General features: G+C 39.9%; 6 protein-coding genes and 1 long non-coding RNA gene across 7 annotated transcripts in view; 6 read left to right on the plus strand and 1 right to left on the minus strand.

Moving 5' to 3' along the window:
• The window catches only part of LOC144644514 (mitogen-activated protein kinase kinase kinase 2-like), a 128,163-nt gene that overhangs the window by 70,010 nt on the left and 31,433 nt on the right, over positions 1-26,720 (plus strand). The window lies entirely within an intron of this gene.
• Positions 715-1,431, plus strand: LOC144636113 (uncharacterized; the record flags this gene model as incomplete). The annotated part of the gene is made up of 1 exon (XM_078495250.1): positions 715-1,431. A coding segment is annotated over exon 1 (708 nt), but the record flags the coding sequence as incomplete, so codon positions are not given.
• Positions 1,433-2,127, plus strand: LOC144636125 (uncharacterized protein F54H12.2-like). The gene has a single exon (XM_078495260.1). It carries the CDS (start codon positions 1,480-1,482, stop codon positions 2,125-2,127), a length of 648 nt encoding a protein of 215 aa, XP_078351386.1. The 5' UTR covers positions 1,433-1,479.
• LOC144648074 (uncharacterized) lies at positions 2,981-4,451 on the plus strand. Its single transcript, XM_078507714.1, has one exon. The coding sequence runs from the start codon at positions 2,981-2,983 to the stop codon at positions 3,461-3,463; it is 483 nt and encodes a 160-aa protein (XP_078363840.1). The 3' UTR covers positions 3,464-4,451.
• LOC144631485 (uncharacterized) lies at positions 12,192-25,194 on the plus strand. Its single transcript, XM_078489956.1, has 2 exons — positions 12,192-12,781; positions 24,409-25,194. Exons 1-2 carry the CDS (start codon positions 12,353-12,355, stop codon positions 24,478-24,480), a joined length of 501 nt encoding a protein of 166 aa, XP_078346082.1. The 5' UTR covers positions 12,192-12,352; the 3' UTR covers positions 24,481-25,194.
• Positions 14,447-16,574, minus strand: LOC144632247 (uncharacterized). The gene is made up of 2 exons (XR_013566876.1): positions 15,081-16,574; positions 14,447-14,701 (listed from the first exon to the last, which is right to left on the minus strand). It is a non-coding gene; the product is annotated as an uncharacterized LOC144632247 (long non-coding RNA).
• Positions 18,107-20,954, plus strand: LOC144636135 (ATP-dependent DNA helicase Pif1-like). The gene is made up of 2 exons (XM_078495272.1): positions 18,107-19,417; positions 19,919-20,954. The coding sequence occupies exons 1-2, from the start codon at positions 18,177-18,179 to the stop codon at positions 20,952-20,954; spliced, it is 2,277 nt and encodes a 758-aa protein (XP_078351398.1). The 5' UTR covers positions 18,107-18,176.

Raw genomic sequence — 26,720 nt, forward strand, 5'->3', positions numbered from 1 at the left:
TACTCAGATGTGGGTGGTAGTTCCGTTGTGGGAAATCAAGTCACGGATCTGTTGCGGGAAATTCACTTTCAACGTGAAGGAAAAGGTATCAAGTACTTTGAACCTCTCCACATACAATATATTCCACTCCGCAACCAGATCGTGGACATTATTGAAACGCAAGTGAGCGAGACTACAGGTAAACTGGTGGATTTTGGCGAAGGCAACACGATCGTGACCTTACATATCAAGCGAACATGAGAGGCGGTGCCCTGACGCGTTTCACACCGGATCCTCCACCTCAAGAGGGGAACGGATTTTTGGCCGACATCGTGAGAGAGTCTCTCGGTGGAGCCGTGAGAGGATTTAAGAGTGGGCGCGGCGTCGCGGACCGCATTCGTAAAGCGGGTCAAGGAGCCAAGAGTGGTCCTAAACGAGTCGTGAAACGCAAACTGAAAAACGTCATAGAACGAAACGTCAAGAGAAAACTGAACGACATCTTTGGCGAAAAATGAATCCCGTTTACTCGCGATCGTCTAGATTGGTCCGATCCAAACGCGCCCCCGTCAGACAGCGGGGAGAAGGATTCTCACTGGCACTTTTGAACCAGGCCTTGTTGGGACAAAAGAGGCGACGACGAAAAGTACAAAAGGGCGGGTGGATAGGTCCCGAGGTCAGAAAGCCTCCTGGCTACGACTGGATACAGACCTTACGGAAGCGCCGTGCAAGAAGGAAGAGAAGACGATGACCGAAACCATCTCGAGCGCCTACCCGCAGTCGAGACGCGAGGCCAATCCTCGATTGGATCTATTTGCCGTACCACCGACAGACGTCAGCGTCTCGTCGTATCGGATGGTCCCCGTTCAGACCTACACCACAGGCATCAATCCGGTGGAGTTTCAGATCGACCCCCAAGAAGATTACATCGATCTCAGCCGTAGCTTCTTCGAGGTAGAATTGCAACTGAAGAAAGACAACGATGAGAACGTGGCAGCTGCCGACAAGCTGTGGCCCGTCAACAATCTAGCCCATTCTCTGTTCAAGCAAATCAGCGTGCGTCTCAACGGTACTCTCATCAGTCCCCAGACGGACACGTACCATTACAGAGCCTTCTTGGAAACGTTGCTGAATTACGACAGACGTGATGGAGAAACCATCTTGAAACCTCAAGGATGGTACAATCATATCGATTTCCCAGCCACGTGGACGGACAATAACACGAACACAGCAGCCAACGCTGGAGCTGGACACGCAGACTATGTAGCCCTGACCGCCAATCACAAGGAGGCTCTCAAGAACTCTAAAGCAGAACAAGCCAATTACACGGAAGGCAAGCGACACGTGTTGCGTTTCAAACCCCTCATCGAAGTGTTTCATCTGAGCAAGTTGTTGGTACCCAGAGTGCAGATAGGAATACAGATGTACTTCAATTCTCCTGACGTGTTCTTGAACGGAGTGGGTCTGGCAGGAAAGTTGACGGCCGAGGAAGTCAAAGTTCGAATGTACCTGTGTCAAGTGCGTCTCAATCCCACGACGTACAGGAGACTGATGGATGAGATGACCACCAAGAGTCAAGTGGTGAGTTACCCGACCGTAAGAAGCGAGATTCGGACCTTCAACATGCAGGGAGATCAACGACGGTACGAATGCACCAATTTGTTCCAAGGAAGAATTCCCAACCGCGTGATCGTGGGTATGGTACTGTCCACAGCCTTCACCGGGAACGTGGTCAACGATCCCTTCTGTTTTCAGAAGTTTGGAATGAGCAGCATAAAACAACTCGTGGGAGGAGAAGAGTATCCTTACGAGACGCTAGAGTTGGTCCACAACGATGGCACCAAAGATCTCAGAGGGTACCACCGTTTCTTGCAAGCCACCGGTTGCCTGTGCAAGCAGCAAGGAAACATGGTGAGAGGGGACGATTGGGGACAAGGAAAGAATTGCACGTTGTTCGTGTTCGACAACGTGGCCAATGGATGCGTGGACAGTTACAGGATGAACCCCAAGCAAGCCGGAAATCTACTAATAGAGCTGAACTTTGGAGCCAACCCAGCTGTGAACTTGACCATCATCGTGTACGGAGAGTTTGAGAATCTCTTGAAGATAGACAAGAACAAAGCCGTGTTGTACGACGTGTACCAGCGTTAGTGATGGAAAAAGTGACTTTGAATAACGTGCAGTTGGATCAGTTGGCCAGACATCACCCGTCGTTGAAACCTTACTTTTACGGGACGGTGGCCTGCGATCGATTACCTCGAAAACCACTCAAGACGGAAGCCCGCGGGTACATCGTCAACACCGATCCTCACTACATGCGCGGTCGGCATTGGATCGCGCTGTGGACGAATGGAAACGTGTGCGAAGTATTGGACAGTTACGCCTTACCCCTGGAGGTGTACCAGACGGCGCAACCGTTGCAAAATTGGTTGGACGATCATTGGAAGTACGTGGAGCGCAACGGACAGAGTCTACAATCGTTGTACAGTCAGAGCTGCGGCGATTACGCGTTGATGTATCTCATCGATAGGGCCGAAGGACGTAGCATGAGTCAATTCGAAGCGAGATTCAAGAAACACGATTACGTGTACAATGATCATAAAGTTGGGCAAATGTTGAAGCAATTGATCTCGAAGGAAACGTCGTGGCACAAAATTTGTAAGATGGAATACCATCAGGATTGTGAACCGTCTCTCTGCGGTGTAAGACACTTGTTGTTGTGAGATGACAAATAAAAACGTTGAAATAAATAAGGTGTGTGTCGTCTGTCGCTCGGGAGATCGGGATTCGTTGCAGACTTTTTTTCTGCAACATGCTTATATCATTGCTCGTTTTTTGACGAATGTCATTTCGCCATGGAGCGCGGTGAAGCCTTTAGCTTTCGGATGCCCTCTAGCATTTTGATCGTGGGCCCCTCTAGCTGCGGAAAGACTTGTTTTACCGAGTCGGTACTTTTGAGACCATTCATTACTGTTTTGGGGCTTGGCAAGACGGTTTCGCGCACATGAAAAAGCGAGGCGTGAAATTTCACGAAGGGATTCCCGAAGAAGTAGATTTGACCAAATGGTTTCCCCGTGGAGGGGTGATGGTATTGGACGATCTGATGGAAGAAGGAGGAAACGACAAGAGAGTATTGGATCTGTTCACCAAACTTTCCCACCACAGGAACATCACCGTCCTGTACTTGTGTCAAGACATGTTTCCGCCGGGAAAATACGCCAAGAGCATTTCTCGAAATGCGCATTACATCGTGGCTTTCAAGAACCCTCGCGATCAATTGGGCATGAGGAATTTACTGTTACAAGCGTTTCCCTCCCGATGGCAAGATGTGATGGACGTCTACACCAAGACGACGGAAAGACCCTTTGGTTACATGGTATTGGATCTACACCCTGCCAGTGGCGACGACAGACGGATTTTTAGCCACCTCTTAAAAGACGAGGGATGCATGAGATGTTACAGATTCGTTCGAGATGTTCGTACGTAACGATCACGTGTGGCACGCGTTCTTGGACCTGTGCGGTCGTCATTTCGAGCGTATGAGAGAAGAGGACATGGACTACGAGGCCATGCGAACTGTGCTACATTTGGCCGAAAAGCGCCAGATGTGGAAATTCGTGAGAGAATATAACGAGACTTACTTCAGCGAATTGATCCAGACATTAGAAGAGAGAGCTAGAAAGACATGTCAAGACATTCGCCAGCAGGAGTAGGAACCAGTCCTAGTACCATTCCGATCGTCAACGTCAACCGAGGGGGATTGGAACAGGCATTGGATCGAATCGACCCCATAGTCCTTAGACGGTACTTGGATCAATTACCGTCTCCTGCAGTGGGTACGGGGACTTTGAGACCTGCTTCCTCGAGGTCCAACGTACCTGCAGGTCAAGGAACGCTAACGGGTGGTCCACACCGATTGAATCAAGACGACATGCAACGTCAATTGCAAATGCTGTTCAACGATCAACGTCAAGTGGCGGCTGGACGTCGCATCGCAGGCATCACCACGACAAACACCATCACTACGACCTATAAAGACGGGGGACGACCAACCGTTCGTCGTACCTCGACGAGAGTGAGCCATTAAAGATGTCCCTACTAAACGGGTCGAAGACGACCTTGGATCCAGACCTGTTACACAGATTGGACGGATTGTATACCTTTTACCACAAAAAGTGGTGGTGTCATCGTCAAATGTTTTACCATTTTAAGTGGTGCCATGCTTCATTGAACGCTTTGGCTTTATTCATCGTGGCAGCGGGTATCATTGCGGGTTCCCTTACAGAAAATAGTGTTATTGTGGCATGCCTAACTTCAGCTGGGACTGTCGTCAAGGGCTGGAACGATTTCAAGAAATATTCGTTCAAAGTGGACGTATGTCGTTTTGCCTACACCACCTACGACAAGACGTTGATCGAATTGAGAACGTACGCGCGCGGTCTTCCGATGGACGAACTAGAAGGATTCTTGATCAAGATGCAAACTCTAGATGACACGATCACCGATTTCAAGCCGCCCGTGGCCGACAAGTACGTGCAAGCGTACGAAAGAGAACACGATAAATCCGAAGGTACCCCCGTCTGAAGTGACAGTTATGGTAGGATGGGGAGAACGAAACGTAAGGCCAGAAGAAAGAGGCAGCGAGGTGGGGCTCTCGCGAGACGTAAACATCGTTTGGTGGACAAGATAGCCGAGGGGGCCAGCATGTTTCTCTCGGGTCCTTCACCCACATTCTTCACGTTGGGTGGTAAATTGGCCAGTCAAGGATTTAAAGGGATAATGGATAATGTAAATCATTATAGACGTAGACCGCGACGACGATAGGACCATGAGGAGAAAGAAACGTGTGACGCAAAGGCGGAGACGTGCTGGCAGGAGAAGAATAGGACAGAAGGGTGGTATTTTACCCTTAGCAGCCTTGATACCAGCTTTGATCGCGGGTGGAAAAGCAATCGCTTTGGGTGCTGCATCGGGTGCTGCAGGTTGGGGTGCAAAGAAAGCCTTGGATGCAGCCACTCGAAAGAAAAAGAGATTAAAAACACTATAAGAGGATGGGGGCATTGGGCGTCACCGGTAGTTACAACAGACTGCATTCTGTGACAAGATGGTGCGAGGAAGAAAGATAGTAAGGAGAAGACGAAAACAACCTAAAAGAGGACCCGTGTGGAGAGGAGAGGGTTTATTGGACATACTCAAGTTTGCCGGCAAGTTAGGTTATAAATTGGGAAAGGACAAACGCTATAAGAGGATGGGGGCAAAGGGCGTCACCGGTAGTTACAACCGACGTCCAGCCCTGTGGGAAGTATGAATCGATTACGTCGACAGCGTCCGTTCTTGGAGAGCATTCTGAGAGAAGCCAATCGGTTCAAGCGAGAAGAGATGTTACAGCACGCCAACGCCGATCAGATCAACGCCGTGAGTGAGATGGTATTGAATTTGCTCAAGAACCGCATTCCGCTCAGTCCACCGATCACCGCCAAGCTGCGACGATATAAGAAGGTCTTGCGCGAACTGGGTAAGCGCAGAAACTCGTTGAAGAGAAGGCGAGAAGGTCTCCTGTCACAGAAGGGTAGCGGGTTTTGGAAAGGACTGCAACAGATCTACCAAGCATGTCTCTGCAAAACACCCTCCAGACAATGATGAAAATGTTACGCGAATCGGCGGACAGAGAAGCAGAGTGGGAAAAGAGAGCAGACCATTGGCACAAAGCCTACGCCCGCGTCAATCATGACTATTTGGCTTTAAAATACGACGCAGAGTGCGAAGATTGCATTCGAGAGAGGCAAGAGACTCCGGAAGGAAAGACCCTAGTACTGTGCAAGGAGTGTAGCGACAAGTGTACATCGAGAAGCGACTTGAAAAGGCGCATAGACAAGTTAGAAGAGGAAGTTCGTTACTGGCAAGGGTGTTACGAAAGCTTGTTAGAAGAATACTTCAAAGATGACCGAGGAAGTCGTGATGGTTCCCGCTAAAGACTTGAATCGTTTGGTGCAATATTACAAAGGCGAAATCACGGACAATGCATTGTTGAACAAAGCGGCTCGCATAGCAGCCGAAAGTCACTTGCTGTTAAAAGATAAATCCGTTCCCGACGGTATCGCCGTGGCACGAGTGAAACCTCTCGCTCGCGAACGGGCTCGTTTGACCAAACGGATACGTCAATTTCCCATGGGAGGAGTAACAGCCAGACGGCCGGGCGAAGAAGCGGAGGAGGAGGAGGAGGAGTTGGAGAATGTAGGTTTGGTGACGGGACCCGTGGAGACCATGTTGAAACAACTCATAAAAGGGAGTGCCAAGAAATCACCTCCCACAGTCACCCCGAAGGCGACAAAGAAAGCAAAAACGGCACCTGCGGGCAAACCGACATTGGCAGAGAGATTCAAGAGTTTAGAAGAGAAACTAAAGACGAGGAAAAAGCCAGCTGTGCGAAAAACGGAAGCCGAGAAACTGAAACCATTACCCGGTTGGGAAGATTGGGCCAAAGGCAAAAAGTTGAGACGAAAATTGGAGTATGACGAAGACCAAGAAGAAGAGGACTGAAAAAAAGACGACACGGCGACGACAACGCGGACGTGGGATCGACATTCAGAAGTGGCTCGGGAAGACTGGAATCGAATTTCACTGGCCCGGTTATCAGTACATGGGTCCCGGAACCAAATTGGCAAAGCGATTGAAACGCGGGGACCCGGGCATCAATCGATTAGACAAGATCGCCAAACAGCACGACATCGATTACAGTCACGCCAAGAATCTAAGGGACAAGTGGAAAGCCGACGAGAAAATGATTAAAGCCATCAACAAATTACCTGGAAGTAAAACCATGACGGAACGCATTGTCAAACGAATCATGCAAGCCAAGAAAAAGTTGAAACTTTAATGTTGTTGAACACAATAAAGACGTGGTTAAACGTTTACATGTTGTCGTATGTGCATTCGATCACCGACTTGAGCAAACAAACAAAACTCTCGTACTCGTTCCCAGTACACCCGAGAAAGGGGGATACCCCCATCCCCCCTCTCTCACGTGATTTTTTAAAAAATAGCTTTACAAGCGTGTTTTTTCTCAGTATCGCCGACCCAAATTCTTTGAAAAAGCATGGAAATTTGCGAGCAATATATAAGGGATGGTGGTCTTGCTAACTCACTATGAAGTGTGAGTGTATCGCGAATATCGAATATCGAAAATCGAATATCGAGTATCGAATATCGTGTATCGAGTATCGAATATCGAATATCGAAAATCGAAAATCGAATATCGAGTATCGAGTATCGAATATCGAGTATCGAGTATCGAGTATCGAATGTCGAGTATCGAGTATCGAATATCGGAGGGCTTTGATGACGTAGGTCCCAATGGGACCACGTGGTCGATATCCAGGCTCACCATGTTGAATAAATTAAAATTAAAGCCGCCATCTTGAATACATTAAGTGATGACGTAGGAGGGTTTGGTCACGTGGGTCCCTAAGGTACCACGTGACCCATATCCGGGCTCACCATGTTGAATAAATTAAAATTAAAGCCGCCATCTTGAATACATTAAGTGATGACGTAGGAGGGTTTGGTCACGTGGGTCCCTAAGGAACCACGTGGTCGATATCCGGGCTCACCATGTTGAATAAATTAAAAGTAAAGCCGCCATCTTGAATACATTAAGTGATGACGTAGGAGGGTTTGGTCACGTGGGTCCCTAAGGTACCACGTGACCCATATCCGGGCTCACCATGTTGAATAAATTAAAAGTAAAGCCGCCATCTTGAATTCATTAAGTGATGACGTAGGAGGGGTTGGTCACGTGGGTCCCTAAGGGATCACGTGGTCTATATCCGGACCTGTGATTGGTTCACTGCCATAATCCTGCAATCTGATTGGAGCACTGTGAAAGCGCCTACCTATACTACTGGCAAAGATGAGCCTTTTGCGCCGCTTGGTAACAGCTGTTGTGGAAAACCGCCTGAAATTTGATTCACCCCCAGTGCTTTTTTCATCTCTGGGCTCCAATATTTGCTGTCAGAGCCAAAAACATTTATCAAATGGCCTTGCCCTGCCTTGTAATAAATGTCTGCCGTTGCTGTGTGGTTGTACGCGAACTCAACCTGTGCAACAAATTTTGTTCGGTCAGCGTTTGGATATTTTGCAAGAAAAGGTTTCCATGCATTGTCTTTTGCCGCTTTAGAAATTGTAGTTGCTTCTGGGGTTTTCATCCACTTCATAAAACCTCTTGTTTTTGCATCCATGGTCCTCTTTTATATTAAACATTTTTTATTTTTATTTAATATAAAAATGGTTGTGCTGACTGTTACCACAAAAGAAAATCCGAACACTGTTTATTTTGACCAGCCTATTCCAAAACCAAGCTATATCCGGCTTTTAAGTTGTTCTCTTTACAACAGCTGGAATAGTTTGGAAAAGGATGGAATAGTTTTTTATAAACAAGTGAACAAGGAAGAAAAGGCGCGTTATATACGGCAAGGAAACTTCTCACTCGATGACATTGGGAGTATTTTTGAAAAAGGATTTCCAGAGAAAAACATGTTTTCTGTAACAAAAGGCATTGCAGGTCGTTCATTGATAATAAAAGCAAAAGAGCCCAATTTAAAAGCTTTCGGACTGAATGGAAGTCTTATTAAGTTCTTTAATTTGCCTGGGATTGAGAATTACGCAAGTATTGAAAAGGAATATTTTGAAACAATTGAGGTAAATAATGTTTCAAATCCTAAAAATTACTTCATCAACTGTGACCTTATCGACAAGCAACAAAGCTCGCTAAATGGTAAGCCATCAAGCCTTTTAGCGTTTTTTGACATACGTGGAAAACCGTATGAAAAAGTTTATTACCAAAATACACATTTTAACGTCTTGCGCGACGTTTCTGCTGAAGAAAATGTATCATCTCTGACTCTTTCGATTAGAGATGAGAATGGAAAGCCATTCGATTTTAACGGCACAAATCTTACATATGAGTTGGAATTGAATTAAATTAAATACAAAAATAACTTTTATATATACGAGACCATGTCATCTGCTAATGTGCTCCCGAGTGCCCCTGCTTATGGTGATCGCGAAGAAACACAACTTTATCCAAGCCTCCCAACAAATGCCGAGAATTTTCGGCTGACTGAAATAAGTAAAATTGAAAAAGAAATATCCGCTGAAGCTGAGCATTACAGGCTTGTGTTAAAAAAATATAAAAAAGTCCGGAAAGTTATTCACTATTCCGTGGTCTGTCTTGGCGCCGTGACTGCAGCTCTGTCTTCTGGAGCTGTTGCCACTTCACTTACTGGTGTTGGAATTGTTATCGGCGTTCCTGTTGCAGCAGTAGCAGGTATATCTGGCGCAGCTTCCACTGGCCTGTCAGTTATCAACAAAAAGCTTGAACGTAAAGTTAATAAGCACTCAAGAATCCTCGCTCTGGCTGTTGCAAAACATGACTCGATAAACAGCTCTGTCTCACAAGCTCTGAATGATAATCTTGTTTCTGACAAAGAGTTTCAACTGATCACACGAGAAATGCAAAAATATCGCCAACTTAAAGATACTTTACGCTCAAACTTTGCAAAAAAACAAACAAATTCACTCCAGCCAGACATCGGAAAAATTCGGGAAGAAATCAAGAGAGAAGAACGCAAAAGATTGGAAAAAAAACTTCTCGAAAGTGCCACCGACATTTCGAAATAAAATTTCAGTCCAATAAAACATTTTTTCATTTTATAAAAGAATGATTGTCTGCGCTCATCTTGTCGTTTACTTTGTGATGGAAGCATTGTCGTTCGAGTTGCAAAAAAATGTTCGAGACATCACAAGAGAGGTTGTTGTTTGCCTGAACGAGGCAAAATAAAAGGTTAAAGCGTGCTTAAAGTGACTTTCAGCCGAGTCGAAATCAGAAAAAAAATAAACACTTGATTTAATCCCCACAGTCAAGGGCTTGTCTGAACAATGCATGCAAATTTTTTTTGTGTGTGTGGGTGAATGTCCCACAGCGTCAGACTTATGCAAAATCAACAGCTTTTTAATGATATAATAAGCAATCAATAAACATTACAAGTGTGTTAAGTAAAATAATTTTATTCAGTTGCTAAGTTAAATGTTCGTTGACAACGGCGGACATCTATGGCCGCGGTATCCAAGGTAAATTGTTCGTTGACAACGGCGGACATCTATGGCCACGGTATCCAAGGTAAATTGTTCCTTGACAACGGCGGACATCTATGGCCACGGTATCTATGGTAAATTGTTCGTTGACAACGGCGGACATCTTATGGCAGCGCGGCGTCTGTCCTTTGATGACTTGACAAGTTTTGGTCAATTCGGGTTACGCGTAACCCATTTGCATTCCAATTAGGCTTGTAACTTGGCCGATTTTTGTCAAGTTTGGCAAAACGCTTTAGTTGTATCAGGCTATCGTTAGACATCTACAAATGAATCATTTCGATAAACTGAGTTAAATCGTCTTAATTTTGATCGAAAAAGGTTTGATAAACGTCTTCAAGCTTCCGATATACTTAACCTTGCAATAAAACTTCACACGACCAAGCATCTGATTGTTGTCCGTAATTGATTCGGTTTCGTGAAGCGAATGCACGAATGGCTGATGTTAAATATTATAATCGGACCCTCGTTTGTCGTTTCCAAATGATTCATGTCCGTAAGCTGTGTCTTTGCTTCTTTTTCAATGAAGGTTTGATAAACGTCTTTATACATCGGCCATGCTTGCTTGTGTAATACAAAAAAGCTTATGTGAATAATATATAGTTATAATTTTAACTGTGATTGGTCACAAAAGACGTCATTACATCGGGAAATAACCTATTAACTAAAAATAGTAATGACGCCTGGTGAATAAAATTACCGTGATCTTATATTGTTCTTTTATGTGCTAGAAAGTTCTTAGCTCAATATTTCACGGTATATTTACATGTTAGTCAAATTAAATATTGTTGTTGTATAAATCATAGCTCTCAAAAAACACATACAAAGAGTTTGAGTTGTTTTCCGGCTAAAAATATTCAAGATGAAAAAAAAAACAATTAGATTACGTCAAGGGGGTTTCCCACGTAATTGACACAGGGTAAACAATGACTTCCTGTGTTACTCAATAATTTATGCACTCACCGGAGCGTGCAAGTTTTGTTTAGCTTGTTAAAACGTTTGCGACAACACTGCTGTCTAGTTTTTTTAATTTTTCAATCAGCTCGTCTGTTAAAAAGATTGTTATTTGTTTTTCATTTTCTTTTGTTTTTTTGTAGGTTGTAAACGCTTTTCCACGAGATCTTTTCAAGTTTTTCTTTACATTCAAGTTAATTTCTCCAGTTCTCCCTCTTCCCATCTTCGTTTACTCAATAAGAGCATTTGTTCAATAGGAATTGTTTCTGGCACAGCAATTAAAGGTTGGTTGTAATTTAATACAATGGCGCCATACAACGATTGGTACACTGTCGGGTCCGGCGAATCTGCTTCAGGAAGTTAGGAATGTGAAAGCCACTCACATTTTCCTCCTTTTTTTTACCATTTCCACGCCTGCTTTCCCGATTTTTTTGTTAGTTTTAACCATGCTTTGCATAAAGATTGCAGCTTTCTTTTTCTTAAGTTTTCTGGGATTAAACGTCTTTTTTTGCAACTCGTTTCGCGAGGGGGGTAAGAAAGGCGTCTTGCGTTCCGCGCACACATGTAAATTAGGAGTTGTGGACACAAATTGTGACAAGGAGCGAGGCGAGCCTGGGCGAGCCGAGCGAGTTGTCACGGTTTGTGCCACAACTCCTAATTTACATGTGTGTCTGGTTGCTTCAGGGCCAACAATTGTTTGCACATGTTGTGAGCAATTATGGTACAAACATAGTCTTGTCAGAGCTGATACTGTACTAAAACTTAATAACGAAGCTGTATTAAGATGCATAAAAAAAGATGAGCAGTGTTGTACAGGTCAATGGGTTTGTCATACATGTTATAATCATCTAAAGCAGAATAAAGTCCCCCCATGTGCAGTCCAGAATAAAATGAGTTTTCCACATAAACCTGACCATTTAGACTTAACAGAACTAGAGTGGAGGCTTGTATCACCACGATTGATCTTTCAAAAGATACACGAAGCAGCAAGGGGAAAGCAATATAAAATTCATGGCAACATAGTGAATGTTCCTGCTGATGTTGTTAATACCGTGAATATCTTACCAAGACTATCAACTGAAACAGACACTATCAAAGTGCAGCTTAAGAGAAAATTAAAATACAAGAACTATGTCCTGTCTCAAAACATAAGACCATCCAAAGTTTTGAAGCAGCTAGGTGGTTGACTGAAAATGGTGCACTTTACAAGAAAGAAAGTATCAAACTGAACCCAGACTGGAGTGGTTTGTTTGCAGGGTTCAATGAAAATGACATGTCAAATGATAGTGCTTGCAGCAGTTCAAGCAACATTACAGATATAAATACACCTGTATCTTCAATTAAGTCACTTGATACTGCTGTGCAATCTTTGTCAGAACATGGTAGATTGTTTTCATTTCAATTTGATAAAGTTTTTATTTGCCTTGACTGTGAACAAGTTTTAATAGACTCCATGAATTTAGAAAATCATCTTTTGTATGATCATGGAGTACAAACTGATAGTGAGTGTTGGGAGGAGAGTAACTATATTCCATTTTTTCATCAAAATGACTGTAATAGTAATGAAGTGGTATTTTTTTGTTCTTTGTGTGGTGCCTGGGAAAAAGAGCTATCACTTTTTAGTGATCACATGGCCATTGTTCATGATCTACCACCAATGGAAAATGATGTATCCTCTCAATTCAGTGAAGCAACAGCTAATGTAAGTACTTCCATTGTGGTCAAACTGTTCAGATATAAAATGCTTGATCCCAAAAATGTTGTTCTTGTAGAAACATGTTCAAAAGGGTATGGATTAGCAAACACTATTTCTCTTAAAGCGTTAGTAGGTATACCAGTAACTTTGAATGTATCAAGATGCTCATCTAGTGCAACAGATGTGCATTTATCTAGTAGAGATCTTAGTAAGGATTCCTGTCCAACTGAAATGGAGGTAAATGACCCTTGGAATGAAGTGGATGAATCTGAAATGTGTGCTAGTACTTTGGACACAATGTTAACATCCCCAGACTTTGTAGAAGATTGTGAACGTGAAAAGGTTTTGAACTTTGCACCAGGTGAAAGCAATCATCCAATTAGTATTTTCAAAGACCAATATTGTGAAGAGCTAGCATATCCTGGTATATTCTGTGGTCAAGCAAGAGCAGATAACAAGGAAAGAAATGTACCTGTGTATTATAGTGACATTTGCAAATCAGAGTTAAGGCCTTCTGATCGTAGAGTTGCTCAGTGTATTGAAAATATATTCTTTAAACTGAAAAAGCTGCAAATGAAAATAATTTTAGGCAAGTGCCAGATTGCATTGCGAAAACATAAAACAAATGGAAAGAAACTAACAGCAGGCGAATTAAAAAAAGAAGGTGCTTTAGACAAATTAGTTCATTTGAATGAAGGGTACCGATTTCTAAGAGCTCTTCGTGGTTCCCCGCCATACTTTGAGAAGTCTAAGAGAGATCTATTCGCCATGATAAGGCAACTTGGATCTGCGACACTTTTTTGTAGCTTTTCTGCAGCGGAAACAAAGTGGAATCATCTGTTAACACTATGAAATCAATTTCCATGAAAATGCCATTAATATTTCATGGCATCTTTCAAGTATTTTAAATGGATGGTTATGGGAAAATCATGGTTTAAACAATGGCAATTTAATGGTTTAAAGACCATGAAATACTCATGAAAAAGGCCATGGTTTGGGGTACGTTTCATGGCCTTGATAAAACCATTATAGTGTTAAACTCATGGTTATTTCATGGTACACCTTTAACAGGTTTTTCATTGCTTTGGAAAACCCATTATTTTCTGAGGATGGAGAACTGCTGTTATCATGGCATTTTCATGGCAATTTTTTAACAAGCTTTTCATGGCATACCAGTTTTTATGGCCATGAAAATACTTTGAAACGTACCCCAAATTATGGCCATTATTTTTTAATGGTATTCTAATGACATTTTAATGTTCTAATTGCCAAAACAGCACTATGCCATGAGAAAAGCATGAACTCAGATTTCATGGTGTATAAACCATTAATATTCCATTATAAATAGCTATTAAACTCATCACCAATAGATAAGCTTGGGAAAGGTTCCTATGAGAGCAGGTGGTGGTTCCAAGGTGAAATATCCACTGAATATTTTGCTTTAGGAAATTATACAAATGTGGCATGTGCAAAATTATAGATAAATATCCAGTGAAATAATATATCCCGGTTGTAAGCCCTCTACTATACAAAAATTACATAAAAAAAGCAAAAGCAATACTGCACCGAAATACAATGACTGAGACACAAACAATGTAATGGTTAGATCATATAGATTTTTGGAGGGTACCGAAAGGAGCCCACACAAGATTTAAGACCTTGAACAGCAAGTTTCTGTTTATAATTTATTTTATTCACTAAATCTACAGGTTATCTTTAATATGCGAGAAACATGTATTGACTGCTCACAGACAACGCACAGTTGAGAGTTTTTAACTAGCTGCAGCTGCCTCAAGCAACTTGTGATTAAAAAGTTTCAAAGTATATACAATCACTCGTGTTAACTTTGTGAACTGTTTTCACTTAGCTTTTTAAACATATTGCTCTGCTGGTGAATGTCTGCTTCAAGCCCTTTTGCTGCAATGCCTACAACAAAAGCATAAGGCAACAATATTTCATTAAAATCGCATTGTCTCTTCTTCTTCGATCTGGAATCAAAGATTGTTAACTCAAATGTACGCACAGTGTAGTTTATTTTACATGTAACAGAAACATGATTTTAGATCGATTTCTATCACAGGTTTAAATGCTACAATGCTATCTTCCTTTAGTTATCAGTTCCAAGCTTCCATGCAAGTTTTAAAAGAACGAAACACAGAGCAAAGATTCGAAGATCAACATGCAAAGATCGAGTTGATATCATCACACTGGCTACACTGATCATCGAGCAGATTGTTACAAAACGCTTCGTTCGACTTTGTCTAAACTATTACTTCCAGAAGACTAAGATTCTCAGTATACTTACATTCTTTGCTGAAATATCCTGTTTTCTCGCTTTTTAACATCATAATCCAGAGACATTTTTCGATAAAGTGTTCTTCGACCGTTGACAAAAGAAAAGTTGAAATTAGGCGGGCATTCAAAGTGCGTTGCATCATGGGATAGATCAACTCGTTCCCAGGCCTCTAATTTAAGATGGCGGCTCGTGTTTCTGTTCGGTCGATTTCCACGAAAGAAACTCGCATTTTAACTCCATTTAGCGGTCTGTCAATTAGACCGGAAAGTATTCATAAATCATTTAAAGAAGTGCATGATGATTCCAAGCAATTTTTGCTCTCGCAGAGTTGTGAAATTATCGATTTTTGCGAGAAAGATGACGTGAATACAAGCTGGAACTTGATAAAAATGTCCTCTAAATCACTGTGCATGAAGCTTGTATAAGTCAGATGTGTGGAATGCAATTGTAATCTCTTCATTCAACCTTGAGCGTTTCAAAAGGTAAGCTGATTGGTTTGGAAAGGATATATGCTGTCTCCATAAGGAAAACTGAATATCAGCAGAATATCAGCTGTATCAGAAATAACTGATGACCGCTTAAGGGGTCTACTATTTCAAGCATTCTGCTTTTCTGTAGACTCCTCATCACTTTTGATTTTTTAAAAAAATATTTATAAATTATTTATTTAAGTGATGGAAGTAATAAAGTTGAAGTTGAACTAACTTAAGCAAATCTTGAATTTCTAAATAAAATAGAAATAAAAAAAAATAAATATGACATTTAATTACAATACTCTGCATATTTTTGCCTTTTCCAATATTGTCTGGGTGCCTAGGTTAAAATAGGATTAAAATAGAGCATTGCATACATGTTTCGTAATGGAACAGACATATAAATATGTTGTCAAGTTCCAAAAATAGGATTAAAGTTTTCATTTATTCAAAGTTTACTTGAATAAAATAGGATTGTGATAGCCTATTTTATGTATATTTTGTTGTTATTAATTATTTCTGCAATGACATAGAAATTTAATATAAATGAATAAAGTAAAAGGAAAAACATATGAAAAATGATTTGTTATTAGATCACCATATTTATTTCAATTAGCAACATGAACGATGAACAAAATTATAAAATAAATGTACATGCAGTGTACAGATATTCCTAGTCAGTTGACTCATTTTGTATCACAGGATTATCATGGGTTTTTCATTGTCATTAGAATCTCAGTGAAGGTGAACATCCCATGAAAATTCAGGAAACCACATTCACTATTTTTTTATGGTGTGTTGTTATTTGAGAGAAATTTTCATGGTACTGATATTGTCATGAAAATTGTTTTGTGTTTCATTTCAGCACCATTTCATGGCCCTGAATACATTTCAAGGTATTTTTAGGGTGGAGAAGCAATTTCAACTTCACACCATGAATTTCTAAAATGCAAAATTCATGGCCCTAAAAATTGGAATAACAGCTTGTTCATGGCATGTTCATGGGTTTTTAACAAAAGTTGGTTTCATAGTGTATATAAGAATGTTAGGTGAATTAATTGATCACCAAGTATACAGTGATGATGAATTGAATGCCTTGTCATGGGAGGAAAAGTCAAGGTTAATTCAAAGTGATCCTGTCACATGTGCAAGACATTTTGATTTCCAAGTTCAGCAACTGATTGTAAAATTTTTGCAAAGTGATTGTGCACCACTGGGCAAAATAGCAGATTGGTTTTATCGAGTTGAATTTCAACAACGTGGCTCGCCACACATTCATATGCTGTTATGGATTGAAGGTGCACCAAAGTTTGGGGAAGATTCAGACGAAAAAGTTTGTGAATTTGTTGATAAAATCATTTCTTGTTCAAAACCTACAAGTGGCTGTGAGCTAGATGAATTAGTTTCTCGTCAAGAACATAAACATTCATTTACCTGTAAAAAGAAGTTTCAAAAGCAGTGCAGATTTAATTTTCCTCAGCCTCCAATGAAAAGCACTCAAATATTGTATCCTTTAAGTGACATTGAAAAAACAAGTCTTTTGAATCAACCCAAGGCTTCTTGGAAAGAAATCAATGAGAAACTTAATTCTATGAGGGAAGGAGAGAATATTTCATTTAAAGAACTTCTTAATGAACTTGGGGTTACTGAAGAGGAATATATTCTGGCTATTCGATCTTCCCTAAGTAGGGCAACAATTTTTTTGAAACGAAAGCCAAACGAACTTCGAATCAATAATTATAACAAGCAGTGCTTGCTTGCATGGAGAGCAAACATGGATGTCCAATTTATCCTAGATATCTACTCTTGTGCAACATATGTCGTTTCTTACATATCAAAGGCACAGAGAGGTATGAGTGAACTTTTGAGAACAGCATGCGAGGAAGCTCGAGAAGGAAATTTGGGTATTAAACAGCAAGTGCGTGACATTGGCAACAAATTCTTGAACAATGTTGAAATAAGTGCGCAAGAGGCGGTATATATTGTACTTCAGTTACCAATGCGACGCTCCTCTCGTGAAGTGGTGTTTATTAATACAGCTTTACCGAATGAAAGAGTTTGTCTTCTGAAATTAATTGATGACATTCAGCAGCTAGAAGACGAGTCTGAAGATGTTGAATCAGGCGGCTTGTTAAAAAGGTATACTAAAAGGCCATCTTGTCTAGAGAATGTGACATTAGCTGATTGGGTCGCTTGGTATGACAATAGGAATTCAAAATTTCAAAATTTACAAAAATCCAAAAATACTGATGTTGATGGTTTACCATTAGAGTTATTTGATGATGACAACAATGAAGATGATGTTGGTTTAGATATTACTGATATGTGTAGCAATGAGCTGACATCAAAGAAGAGCAAAAAAGAAACTCAGAAGCGGTCAAAGGCCAGGGTAATAAGAAGTGTCTGGTTTAATAGAGAAAGTCATCCTGAAAAGCACTGTCGTGAGCTGCTAATGTTATTTACTGCTTGGAGAGATGAAAGTACTGATTTGCTAGGAGACTGTGAGAGTTACATGGAGAGGTGTCAGATATTGAAAGAACAGATAAATGACCAAATGGCGCAGTATGCACCATGTAGTGAACAACTAGACCAAGCATTAGATGATGTACAAACTATAGAATGCAGTGATGATATGTGGGATTGTGTAGCTCCAAATACGCAACATGTAGAACTGAGTCACCTTGCGGAAAATGAATGTGAACATGTACACAACACAGAAGAAGTAAGGAACTATGATCTTTCTGAAGATCTGGGGATTCCTTCCAGTGCTACTAGTAATTATGAACATAATATCTCATTTGATGAATTGCCAGATGAAGAGTATAGGGAAGCTGTTCGTTCTCTAAATGTTGAGCAGTTAAATTTTTTCTACCATGTTTTACACCTTGTGAAGACAACTAATGAACCTTTCTATTTGTTTCTTTCTGGTGGTGCTGGAGTTGGAAAATCTCACTTGACTAAAGTACTGTTTCAAGCGGTTTACAAATATTTGAACACAAGAGCTGGTGTTGATTTTCATCAAATTACAGCTATTCTTGTTGCTCCAACTGGTAAAGCTGCGTACAATATTCAAGGAAGTACAATCCATACGGCATTGGCAGTGCCCGCAAACCAGTCCTTAAAAATTTATAAGAAGCTTGATGCCAGTCGTTTGAATTCCTTAAGATGTAAATTTGCTGGTTTGAAGATAATTTTCATTGATGAAGTATCAATGGTAGGAAATTCCATGTTTAATGTTCAAATTAACAAAAGACTCCAAGATATCATAGGTACAGCTAATGATTTTGGAGGAGTGAGTATTATAGCAATTGGAGATTTGTTTCAACTTCAACCAGTATTTGATGGGTATGTTTTTGAAGATTTGGAGAGTGATTATGCTCCTTTAGCAGCTAATCTGTGGCAGAAACATTTTCAGATGTTTGAATTACATGAAATTATGCGTCAAAGAGAAAGTCGCCAGTTTGCAGAAATTCTTAACCGGCTGCGCGAGGGTATTCACACTGAGAATGACTTAAATATACTGAGAGCAAGAGTCATTGAAGATCCTGATTTGAACTATCCCAGACATGCTCCACACCTATTCATTCAAAACGACAGGGTTGACGAGTTTAACAAGTCAGTTTATAATTCTGCAACTGGCAGAAAATTTATTGTCAAGGCAGTTGATAGTGTCATTGGTGCTCAATCTGAGGAATTAAAGGCACGGCTATTGAAACAGGTTCCAGATGATCCACGAAAAACTATGCAATTAGCAGCTTGTCTTGCAATTGCAGAAAATGAAAGGATTGAGGTATGTCAAAACATCAGATTGGATGATGGGCTTACAAATGGTAGTGCAGGTTTAGTGAGATTTATTAGTCTGCTAAATTCTGAATGTCCTGATGGAAGGCATGTACTAAAACCCGAAACAACGAAACGAAACCACCGAAACGAAACGACCGAAACCGCCGAAACGACCGAAACGAAACCGCCGAAACAACCGAAACGGCCGAAACGAGCGAAACGAAACAGAATAAAAGAAACAAGTAAAACTTCAATATTTTCGTCACTTACCGTACTATAAACTCAGTTTAGCCTACTATACACTCCGGTTAGCCTACTATTCGCACCGGTTAGCCTACTATGCACTCCGGTTAGCCTACTACACACTCCGGTTAGCCTACTTTTTACTCAGGTTAGCCTACTATGCACTCCGGTTAGCCTGTTTACGGTTAGCTCTCAATAATTGTAATGGGTTTTGCTTGTTTCGGTGATTTAGTTTCGTTTCGCTCGTTTCGGCCGTTTCGGTTGTTTCGGCGGTTTCGTTTCGGTCGTTTCGGCGGTTTCGGTCGTTTCGTTTCGGTGGTTTCGTTTCGTTGTTTCGGGTTTTAGTACATGCCCTGATGGAATTGTTTGGGTTGAATTTGATCATGCTAAAGTTGGAGAGAAAACTCGGAATGAAAATAGAAGCCTTTACAGTGATAATATCCAGCAGAGTTGGACACCAATAAAACCTGTTTGTGTAACATTTTTTGTAGGGAGAGGTAAAACTGCTCAGATCGTTCGAAAACAATTTCCTTTACGGCAATCTGCAGGAAAAACTATTCACCGTTCTCAGGGTGACACTGAAATCGAGGTTGTAGTTGATCTTACTTCAAGAAGAGCTATTCCTCACATTCATTATGTTGCATTAAGCAGAGTTACTACCATTGATGGACTGCATATAAAGAATCTCAATGAAAAAAAGATTACTGTGAGTAACAAAGTTAAGAATGAAATGCAGAGATTGCGAACAGCAGCTTATCTTCAGCCATCCTTAATATCCCTTGCAGACGTTGGTGAGAATTTTGTCAAGATAGTCTTTCTTAATGCACGTTCTCTTCACAAGCACATATCAGATGTGAAAAATGATTTTAATGTTAAGGCAGCAGATATAAATATCTTTGTTGAAACTAGATTGTGGGTGTTCGACCAAAATGACGAATTTGAAATTAATGACTTCTCCTTGTTTAGAAATGATGCATTGTTTGATAGGCAGTTGCATACACAAAGACCATTCTATGGAACTGCGGTTTATACCAAAGCTCAATGTTATGATGAATATCCCAAATGCCAAAATATGCATGGAGTTGAAATAACAATTATTAAAGTTAAATGTCTGCCAGATGTTATTATTGCTGGAATTTATAGATCACCAAAAGTGTCAGTGAGACATTTGCTTCAAGCATTGAGAGAACTTCATTCCATTATGCCAACAGAACATTTTCATATAATACTTGGTGATTTTAACATTGATTTTAATGATGGTGTACAAAACAGCAGTATACATAATCAAATGATTGTAACATATGGATATAAACAACTTATTTTAAGCTTTACTACTGATAACAGAACTACAATTGATCACATTTATACAAATCTAAATGAATGAACGGTCCAAACTGGTGTTCTCGAGACATACTTTAGTGACCATAAAGCTGTGTGGATAGCAACCAAAAAAGAGTAGAAACATGTACATTTTTGTAGACTATAATGACTAACCTTTTATGCCCCATCATCCACATACAAATTCTCCTGACTGATCTCCATACATTTTCTTATAGCATTGTTTGGAGAATTTCAATTAATTGTTAAAAGTTCAAAGCAATTTCCCTTTTGTTACCATTTTATTACAGTGTAATTCTACTAACCTATTCTCTTGATTTAGTATTGACATTGTGAGGAGAAATTTGTAATGGTCACTGTTAGTTCTTAAGGAAGCATAAATTACATGTAAAGTAATTTAATGTGAAAAGATGTGAAAAATGATTTTAATGTTAAGGCAGCGGATATACTGTATTTTCTCGATTAAACGCTGGGCCCCGAATAAATGCCGGGTCTCCAAGGTAGAGTGGTAAGTAAGCCTTTCAGGCATTTATTTGAGGTGTAATATGCTTTGGGTATGATGGCAAGATACATTCATGTCACAAATAATGATTAAAGACCCTTTTTTAATAAACATTTTGCTCAAATAAACTGCACCATTCAAATAAACGCCGGATCCACGAAGCCAAGTTTGAAATAAACACCGGAGGCGTTTAATTGAGAAAATACGGTAAATATCTTTGTTGAAACTAGATTGTGGGTGTTCGACCAAAATGACGTATTTGAAATTTATGACTTCTCCTTGTTTAGAAATGATGCATTGTTTGATAGGCAGTTGCATACACAAAGACCATTCTATGGAACTGCAGTTTATACCAAAGCTCAATGTTATGATGAATATCGCAAATGCCAAAATATGCATGGAGTTGAAATAACAATTATTAAAGTCAAATGTCTGCCAGATGTTGTTATTGCTGGAATTTATAGATCACCAAAAGTGTCAGTGAGACATTTGGTTCAAGCATTGAAAGAGATCTTCATTCCATTATGTCAACAGAACATTTTCATATAATACTTGGTGATTTTAACATTGATTTTAATGATGGTGTACAAAACAGCAGTATACATAATCAAATGATTGTAACATATGGATATAAACAACTTATTTCAAGCTTTACTACTGATAACAGAACTACAATTGATCACATTTATACAAATCTAAATGAATCAACGGTCCAAACTGGTGTTCTCGAGACATACTTTAGTGACCATAAAGCTGTGTGGATAGTAACCAAAAAAGAGTAGAAACATGTACATTTTTGTAGACTATAATGACTAGTAAATGATTAACCTTTTATGCCCCGTCATTCACCGGTCGGTATAAAACGCAGACCATGCAGACTGCAGACTGCAGACTGCAGACCGTGCAGACCGTGCAGACGGTGCAGACCGTGCAGACTGAGTAATTTTTTTTTCTTCTTTTTTTACATTGTGTTTCACAAAACTTTTCACGAACGGTTTCCGAAGTTCGTTTGAAATTCGTGAATTTCGCTACGAACTTTAGGGGGAATTTCATTAAGTAGTTGTCAATCAAATTACGAACTTCGAAACGAAATTGTGAATTTCACGTGCAGTGAAGTTAAAAGGTTGAGGAGTTCGCAAGTTGAGAAGAAGTTCGTCCAGTTTGTTTAATTTGGTGAAATGAATCCGTTCCCAGTACAGCAAAAAGCAATCCCAAGTCCAGTAAGGCAGGACATCAACGGACTAAAAAGCAAGGCTGCCCTGAAAATGGTTTGTGAATGTTACAACTGAGTTTTCCCAATGTCACCCGACACCCGACTAAAAATAGATTACAAGTTCTGCCGTGTGTAGTTTCGAAGGAAAAAATTTCAACAGATGAACCGGTTTACATAAAAAAATACTGTTTGCGTGTGCCGTAAAAATCTTCTAAAGAGAAAAAAAAAACGTTTTCCTTCTTGAATACACATCAGTTTGGAAAATCTGCGGAAACCAGAACTTTTCAATTCCGTGTTGTTATACTTCTGTGTTTACACAACACGCAAGTCACGCCATCTGTCTGTTCGTGATAAACTCTGTTCCTCTGAAATAATTTATATTTGCCAAAAAAATAAGCTTTGGTTACAACACTTGCTTTGAAACAATTGAAATGTGTATTTATTTACGAATTGCCTATATTTTATTATTAAGGACAGTGTAAAAAAATTTGGGGGATTTCTCAAGAAAACCCTGTATTCCCAAAGCATAACTACCAACTGAAGCATCTTGTTTACGTTATAAAATTGAACTAGAAACCCGAACTTAACAAATAAAATGCTATATCCGACCAGTTCGTTTTACCTATAACTTAAAATGTTCCAATGTTTACAGTGTAACGCGCTTTCTGACAGTAGAAGAAAACTCAACAAGCTGGAAGCTAAATAAAATAATCCTTGACCTTGAAGCCAACTTTAGATGATTTCCTGCCTTCCTGGGCTTGAAATTGCCTTTCCTTGTACCGTGAACGGATTTATTTCACCAAATTAAACAAACTGGACGAACTTCTTCTCAACTTGCGAACTCCTCAACCTTTCAACTTCGCTGCACGTGAAATTCACAATTTCGTTTCGAAGTTCGTAATTTGATTGACAACTACATAATGAAATTCCCCCTAAAGTTCGTAGCGTACTTCGCGAATTTCAAACGAACTTCGGAAACCGTTTGTGAAAAGTTTTGTGAAACACAATGTAAAAAAAGAAGAAAAAAAAATTACTCAGTCTGCACGGTCTGCACCGTCTGCACGGTCTGCACGGTCTGCAGTCTGCAGTCTGCAGTCTGCATGGTCTGCGTTTTATACCGACCGGTCATTCACATACCAATTCTCCTGACTAAACTCCATACATTTTCTTATAGCATTGTTTGGAGAATTTGTTAAAATTTTAAAGCAATTTCCCTTTGGTGACCATTTTATTACAGTGTAATTCTCCTAACCTATTCTCTTGATTTAGTATCGACATTGTGAGGAGAAATTTGTAATGGTCACTATAAGGTCTTAAGAAAGCATAAGTTACATGTAAAGTATGTGTTTCAGAAAGAAAGAAAATTTAAATGAATTCAGTATCTACTTGTGTTACATTTTAAAGTGTTGTAGTTAATCAGCCTTGGCGTCTAAACAAATTTGTGTAAGGGCTCCTTTGAGTCCCTTGTGACCATTTGGGTCACAAACCCCTTCTTGTGACCGTTTGGGTCACAAACCCACCATATTGCAACTGTACATATTAGGTAAGTATACGAACAGTACACAATGCAGTTATTTGTTGTCCTGATGTGACATCTAACAGGGATGTTGCTAAGAAAACACTGAGCCAGCCGTTAGCGACATCCCTGCACATGTACATGTAGTCTTGATATGTAAGTTATAAATATGTTACCTCATAATATTTACATGTGCACGTGTATTAGTTATTGTTAAAAAATTATTAATATTTTTAATTATTGCTTTGTTTTTCTTTTTTTGTTTACAGAACAGAAATGTAAAACAACAAGAAAATGCACAAGATACTGTCTTGAGAGAATCCACTGACTGCCGTGTTTAATATGTCCAACACTTTCAATCTAGTCATTTTGTCAAGAGACACTATGTATGTGTGATAGTGCCCATTGCATTAGAACTGGCCAGAACTTATTGGTCTCTATACAATAGTAAAAAGACCCAATCCTCACTATGAGTGACTGCTATATTCAAACAACACACAGCAAAAACCATTTAGCAGTGACATTCAAGTTGAAAAGAAACTGTGTTAAACATCTCCGGATTCACCAATGAAAAGACCCTTCAATCGGAGGTCTCCACTGGCTCACCACTGTATCAACTTTACTTCCTGGACTCCACTTGTGCTGTATGTGTGTATCACCTCCAAATGATAACATATCTTATTGGACATATCTTGCATCACGGATTGTACAGTCAGTGTAGACAACTACACTGTATCAGCCGCATTTAAACATGAGTACATCAAGATACTGTATCAACCTTACTTGCTGGACTTCACTTGTAGTGTGGTATTACCTCTAAAATGTAATAACAATATTTTTGGACTTATTGGTCTTATCCTGCATCACAGATGGTATAGTCAGTGAAGACAACTATCAGCTGCATTTAAACAAGAGTTAATCAAGATACATTTTTTCAAGACAGTATTTTTCTGCCAAACTTGTAACAGCTTCCTGGCTTTCAAGTACAGTTGCATACCGGTACTATGTTGTATTCCACCGTATAAAGTGACAATAAAAGACATTTAGTTAGCGTGGTACAAGTTTAAATGTCAATTTTGTGATCAAAGCAGCTCAATATTTGCCTTTTATTTATTAACATTGGTTAGCTAACCTTACCTTGGGATGCACAACTTAATAAAGAATACCACCCGAAAGCAAATTATTGCAAAATTTTACTTACTTGACAAACCCCTATCCCCCTTTTATAGCAAATGAGTCAGTCTCTAAACTATCAACGATATCAATTTCGGTGTTAAATTACTTGGATATCTTTTGGGCTCACATTTTCACTCACAATAATAGACCTTTTTAGCTTTGTGTGTAAATTTCCCATTACAAATCACACGATGCTCCCTAGAGAATTTCCTTTATCTATCTGAATATCGTGAATTTGTTTAAATTTAAAAGAAGTAGTTCTCAAGGGTAACATCACATAGTCTGAAATGGGACACAAACAAACGAAGCCAAAAAGGTCTATTCCCAGTCTGTCTGGGCTTCAAACATACTGACTTACTATACTGAAACGTCATCGCCTTAGCATGCATTGCATGCCGGTTATTTATTATAGTTACTGAAAAGCTTTGTGGGGAGCTGACTATTAAAGTCCTTATCTTATCTTATCTTATCTTATCTTATCTTATCTTATCTTATCTTATCTTATCTTATCTTATCTTATCTTATCTTATCTTATCTTATCTTATCTTATCTTATCTTATCTTATCTTATCTTATCTTATCTTATCTTATCTTATCTTATCTTATCTTATAAATGTACATTGACTTTTACAATGAACTCCAGTGCAGTGAATATTGAAGACCATGGAACCGATCGTTCCTATCGCATCGATCATTTGCAAATACTGAGACGATCGTAGGCGATCGAAGCGATTGGAAGCGATCAGGGGGGGGGGGGGTCTCATATGATCGTCCCGATCGTCTGGTATATGCAAACTGCCAGGACAAGGCCTACAATAGGTCGGAAACAATTATATATTTTGGCGCCAAACTCAACATAATGAAACGAGTTACAAAAACCTCGTGAGCGCGTCGGAATAAAATTCAATATTCATGAAAGTGAAAAATTTAAGGTTTCAAACAAGATAATAATTCATGACCTTTTCTTTGTTCCCGCATATGAATATTCGATTTTATTCCGATCGACGCACGTGTATTTTTTCAAAACTCCGATATCGCTTATGGCAGCCTTCGATGCAAGAGCAAATCTCGTGGCCGGTTATGGTTTAATTACTCCAGCGGTTAGTGCAGAGAGCAAAACTGGTCATGACAAAGAAAATTGAAATAGTTTTCTGCGTTCTGCTTTGTGAATCCGAAGAAAGAGATTATAAAATTATGCATTGAATGTTCCGTCGTAGGTCAGCGGTAAAATGTCGATCAATCCACGTTTGCGTTCTCTGGGTGGTGCTTGTCCCTACAGTACATCAGATGAAGAATCGGTGAGTAAAATAATCATTTGTATTGATAAGGTAAGGAAAGTACAAACCGTATGTAGATATAAGTTTCAATTTCATTGACGTGCAATAAAAAAAAAGAGGAGGGGGGTG

This window comes from Oculina patagonica, chromosome 1 (genome assembly GCF_052425735.1).
Source record: "Oculina patagonica isolate OP01 chromosome 1, crgOcupat, whole genome shotgun sequence".
In the NCBI taxonomy this organism is placed as follows: domain Eukaryota; kingdom Metazoa; phylum Cnidaria; class Anthozoa; order Scleractinia; family Oculinidae; genus Oculina; species Oculina patagonica.

Bases quoted from the DNA above. Each gene is read 5' to 3' on its own strand.
- LOC144636125 (XM_078495260.1), top strand. From the start codon at position 1,480: ATGTACCTGTGTCAAGTGCGTCTCAATCCCACGACGTACAGGAGACTG.
- LOC144648074 (XM_078507714.1), top strand. From the start codon at position 2,981: ATGAAAAAGCGAGGCGTGAAATTTCACGAAGGGATTCCCGAAGAAGTA.
- LOC144631485 (XM_078489956.1), top strand. From the start codon at position 12,353: ATGTCAAATGATAGTGCTTGCAGCAGTTCAAGCAACATTACAGATATA. The intron at 12,782-24,408 runs GTAAGTACTTCC...TTTTGTTTACAG, and splicing joins TCAGTGAAGCAACAGCTAAT to AACAGAAATGTAAAACAACA.
- LOC144636135 (XM_078495272.1), top strand. From the start codon at position 18,177: ATGTGGGATTGTGTAGCTCCAAATACGCAACATGTAGAACTGAGTCAC. The intron at 19,418-19,918 runs ATGTCCTGATGG...GGGTTTTAGTAC, and splicing joins ATTAGTCTGCTAAATTCTGA to ATGCCCTGATGGAATTGTTT.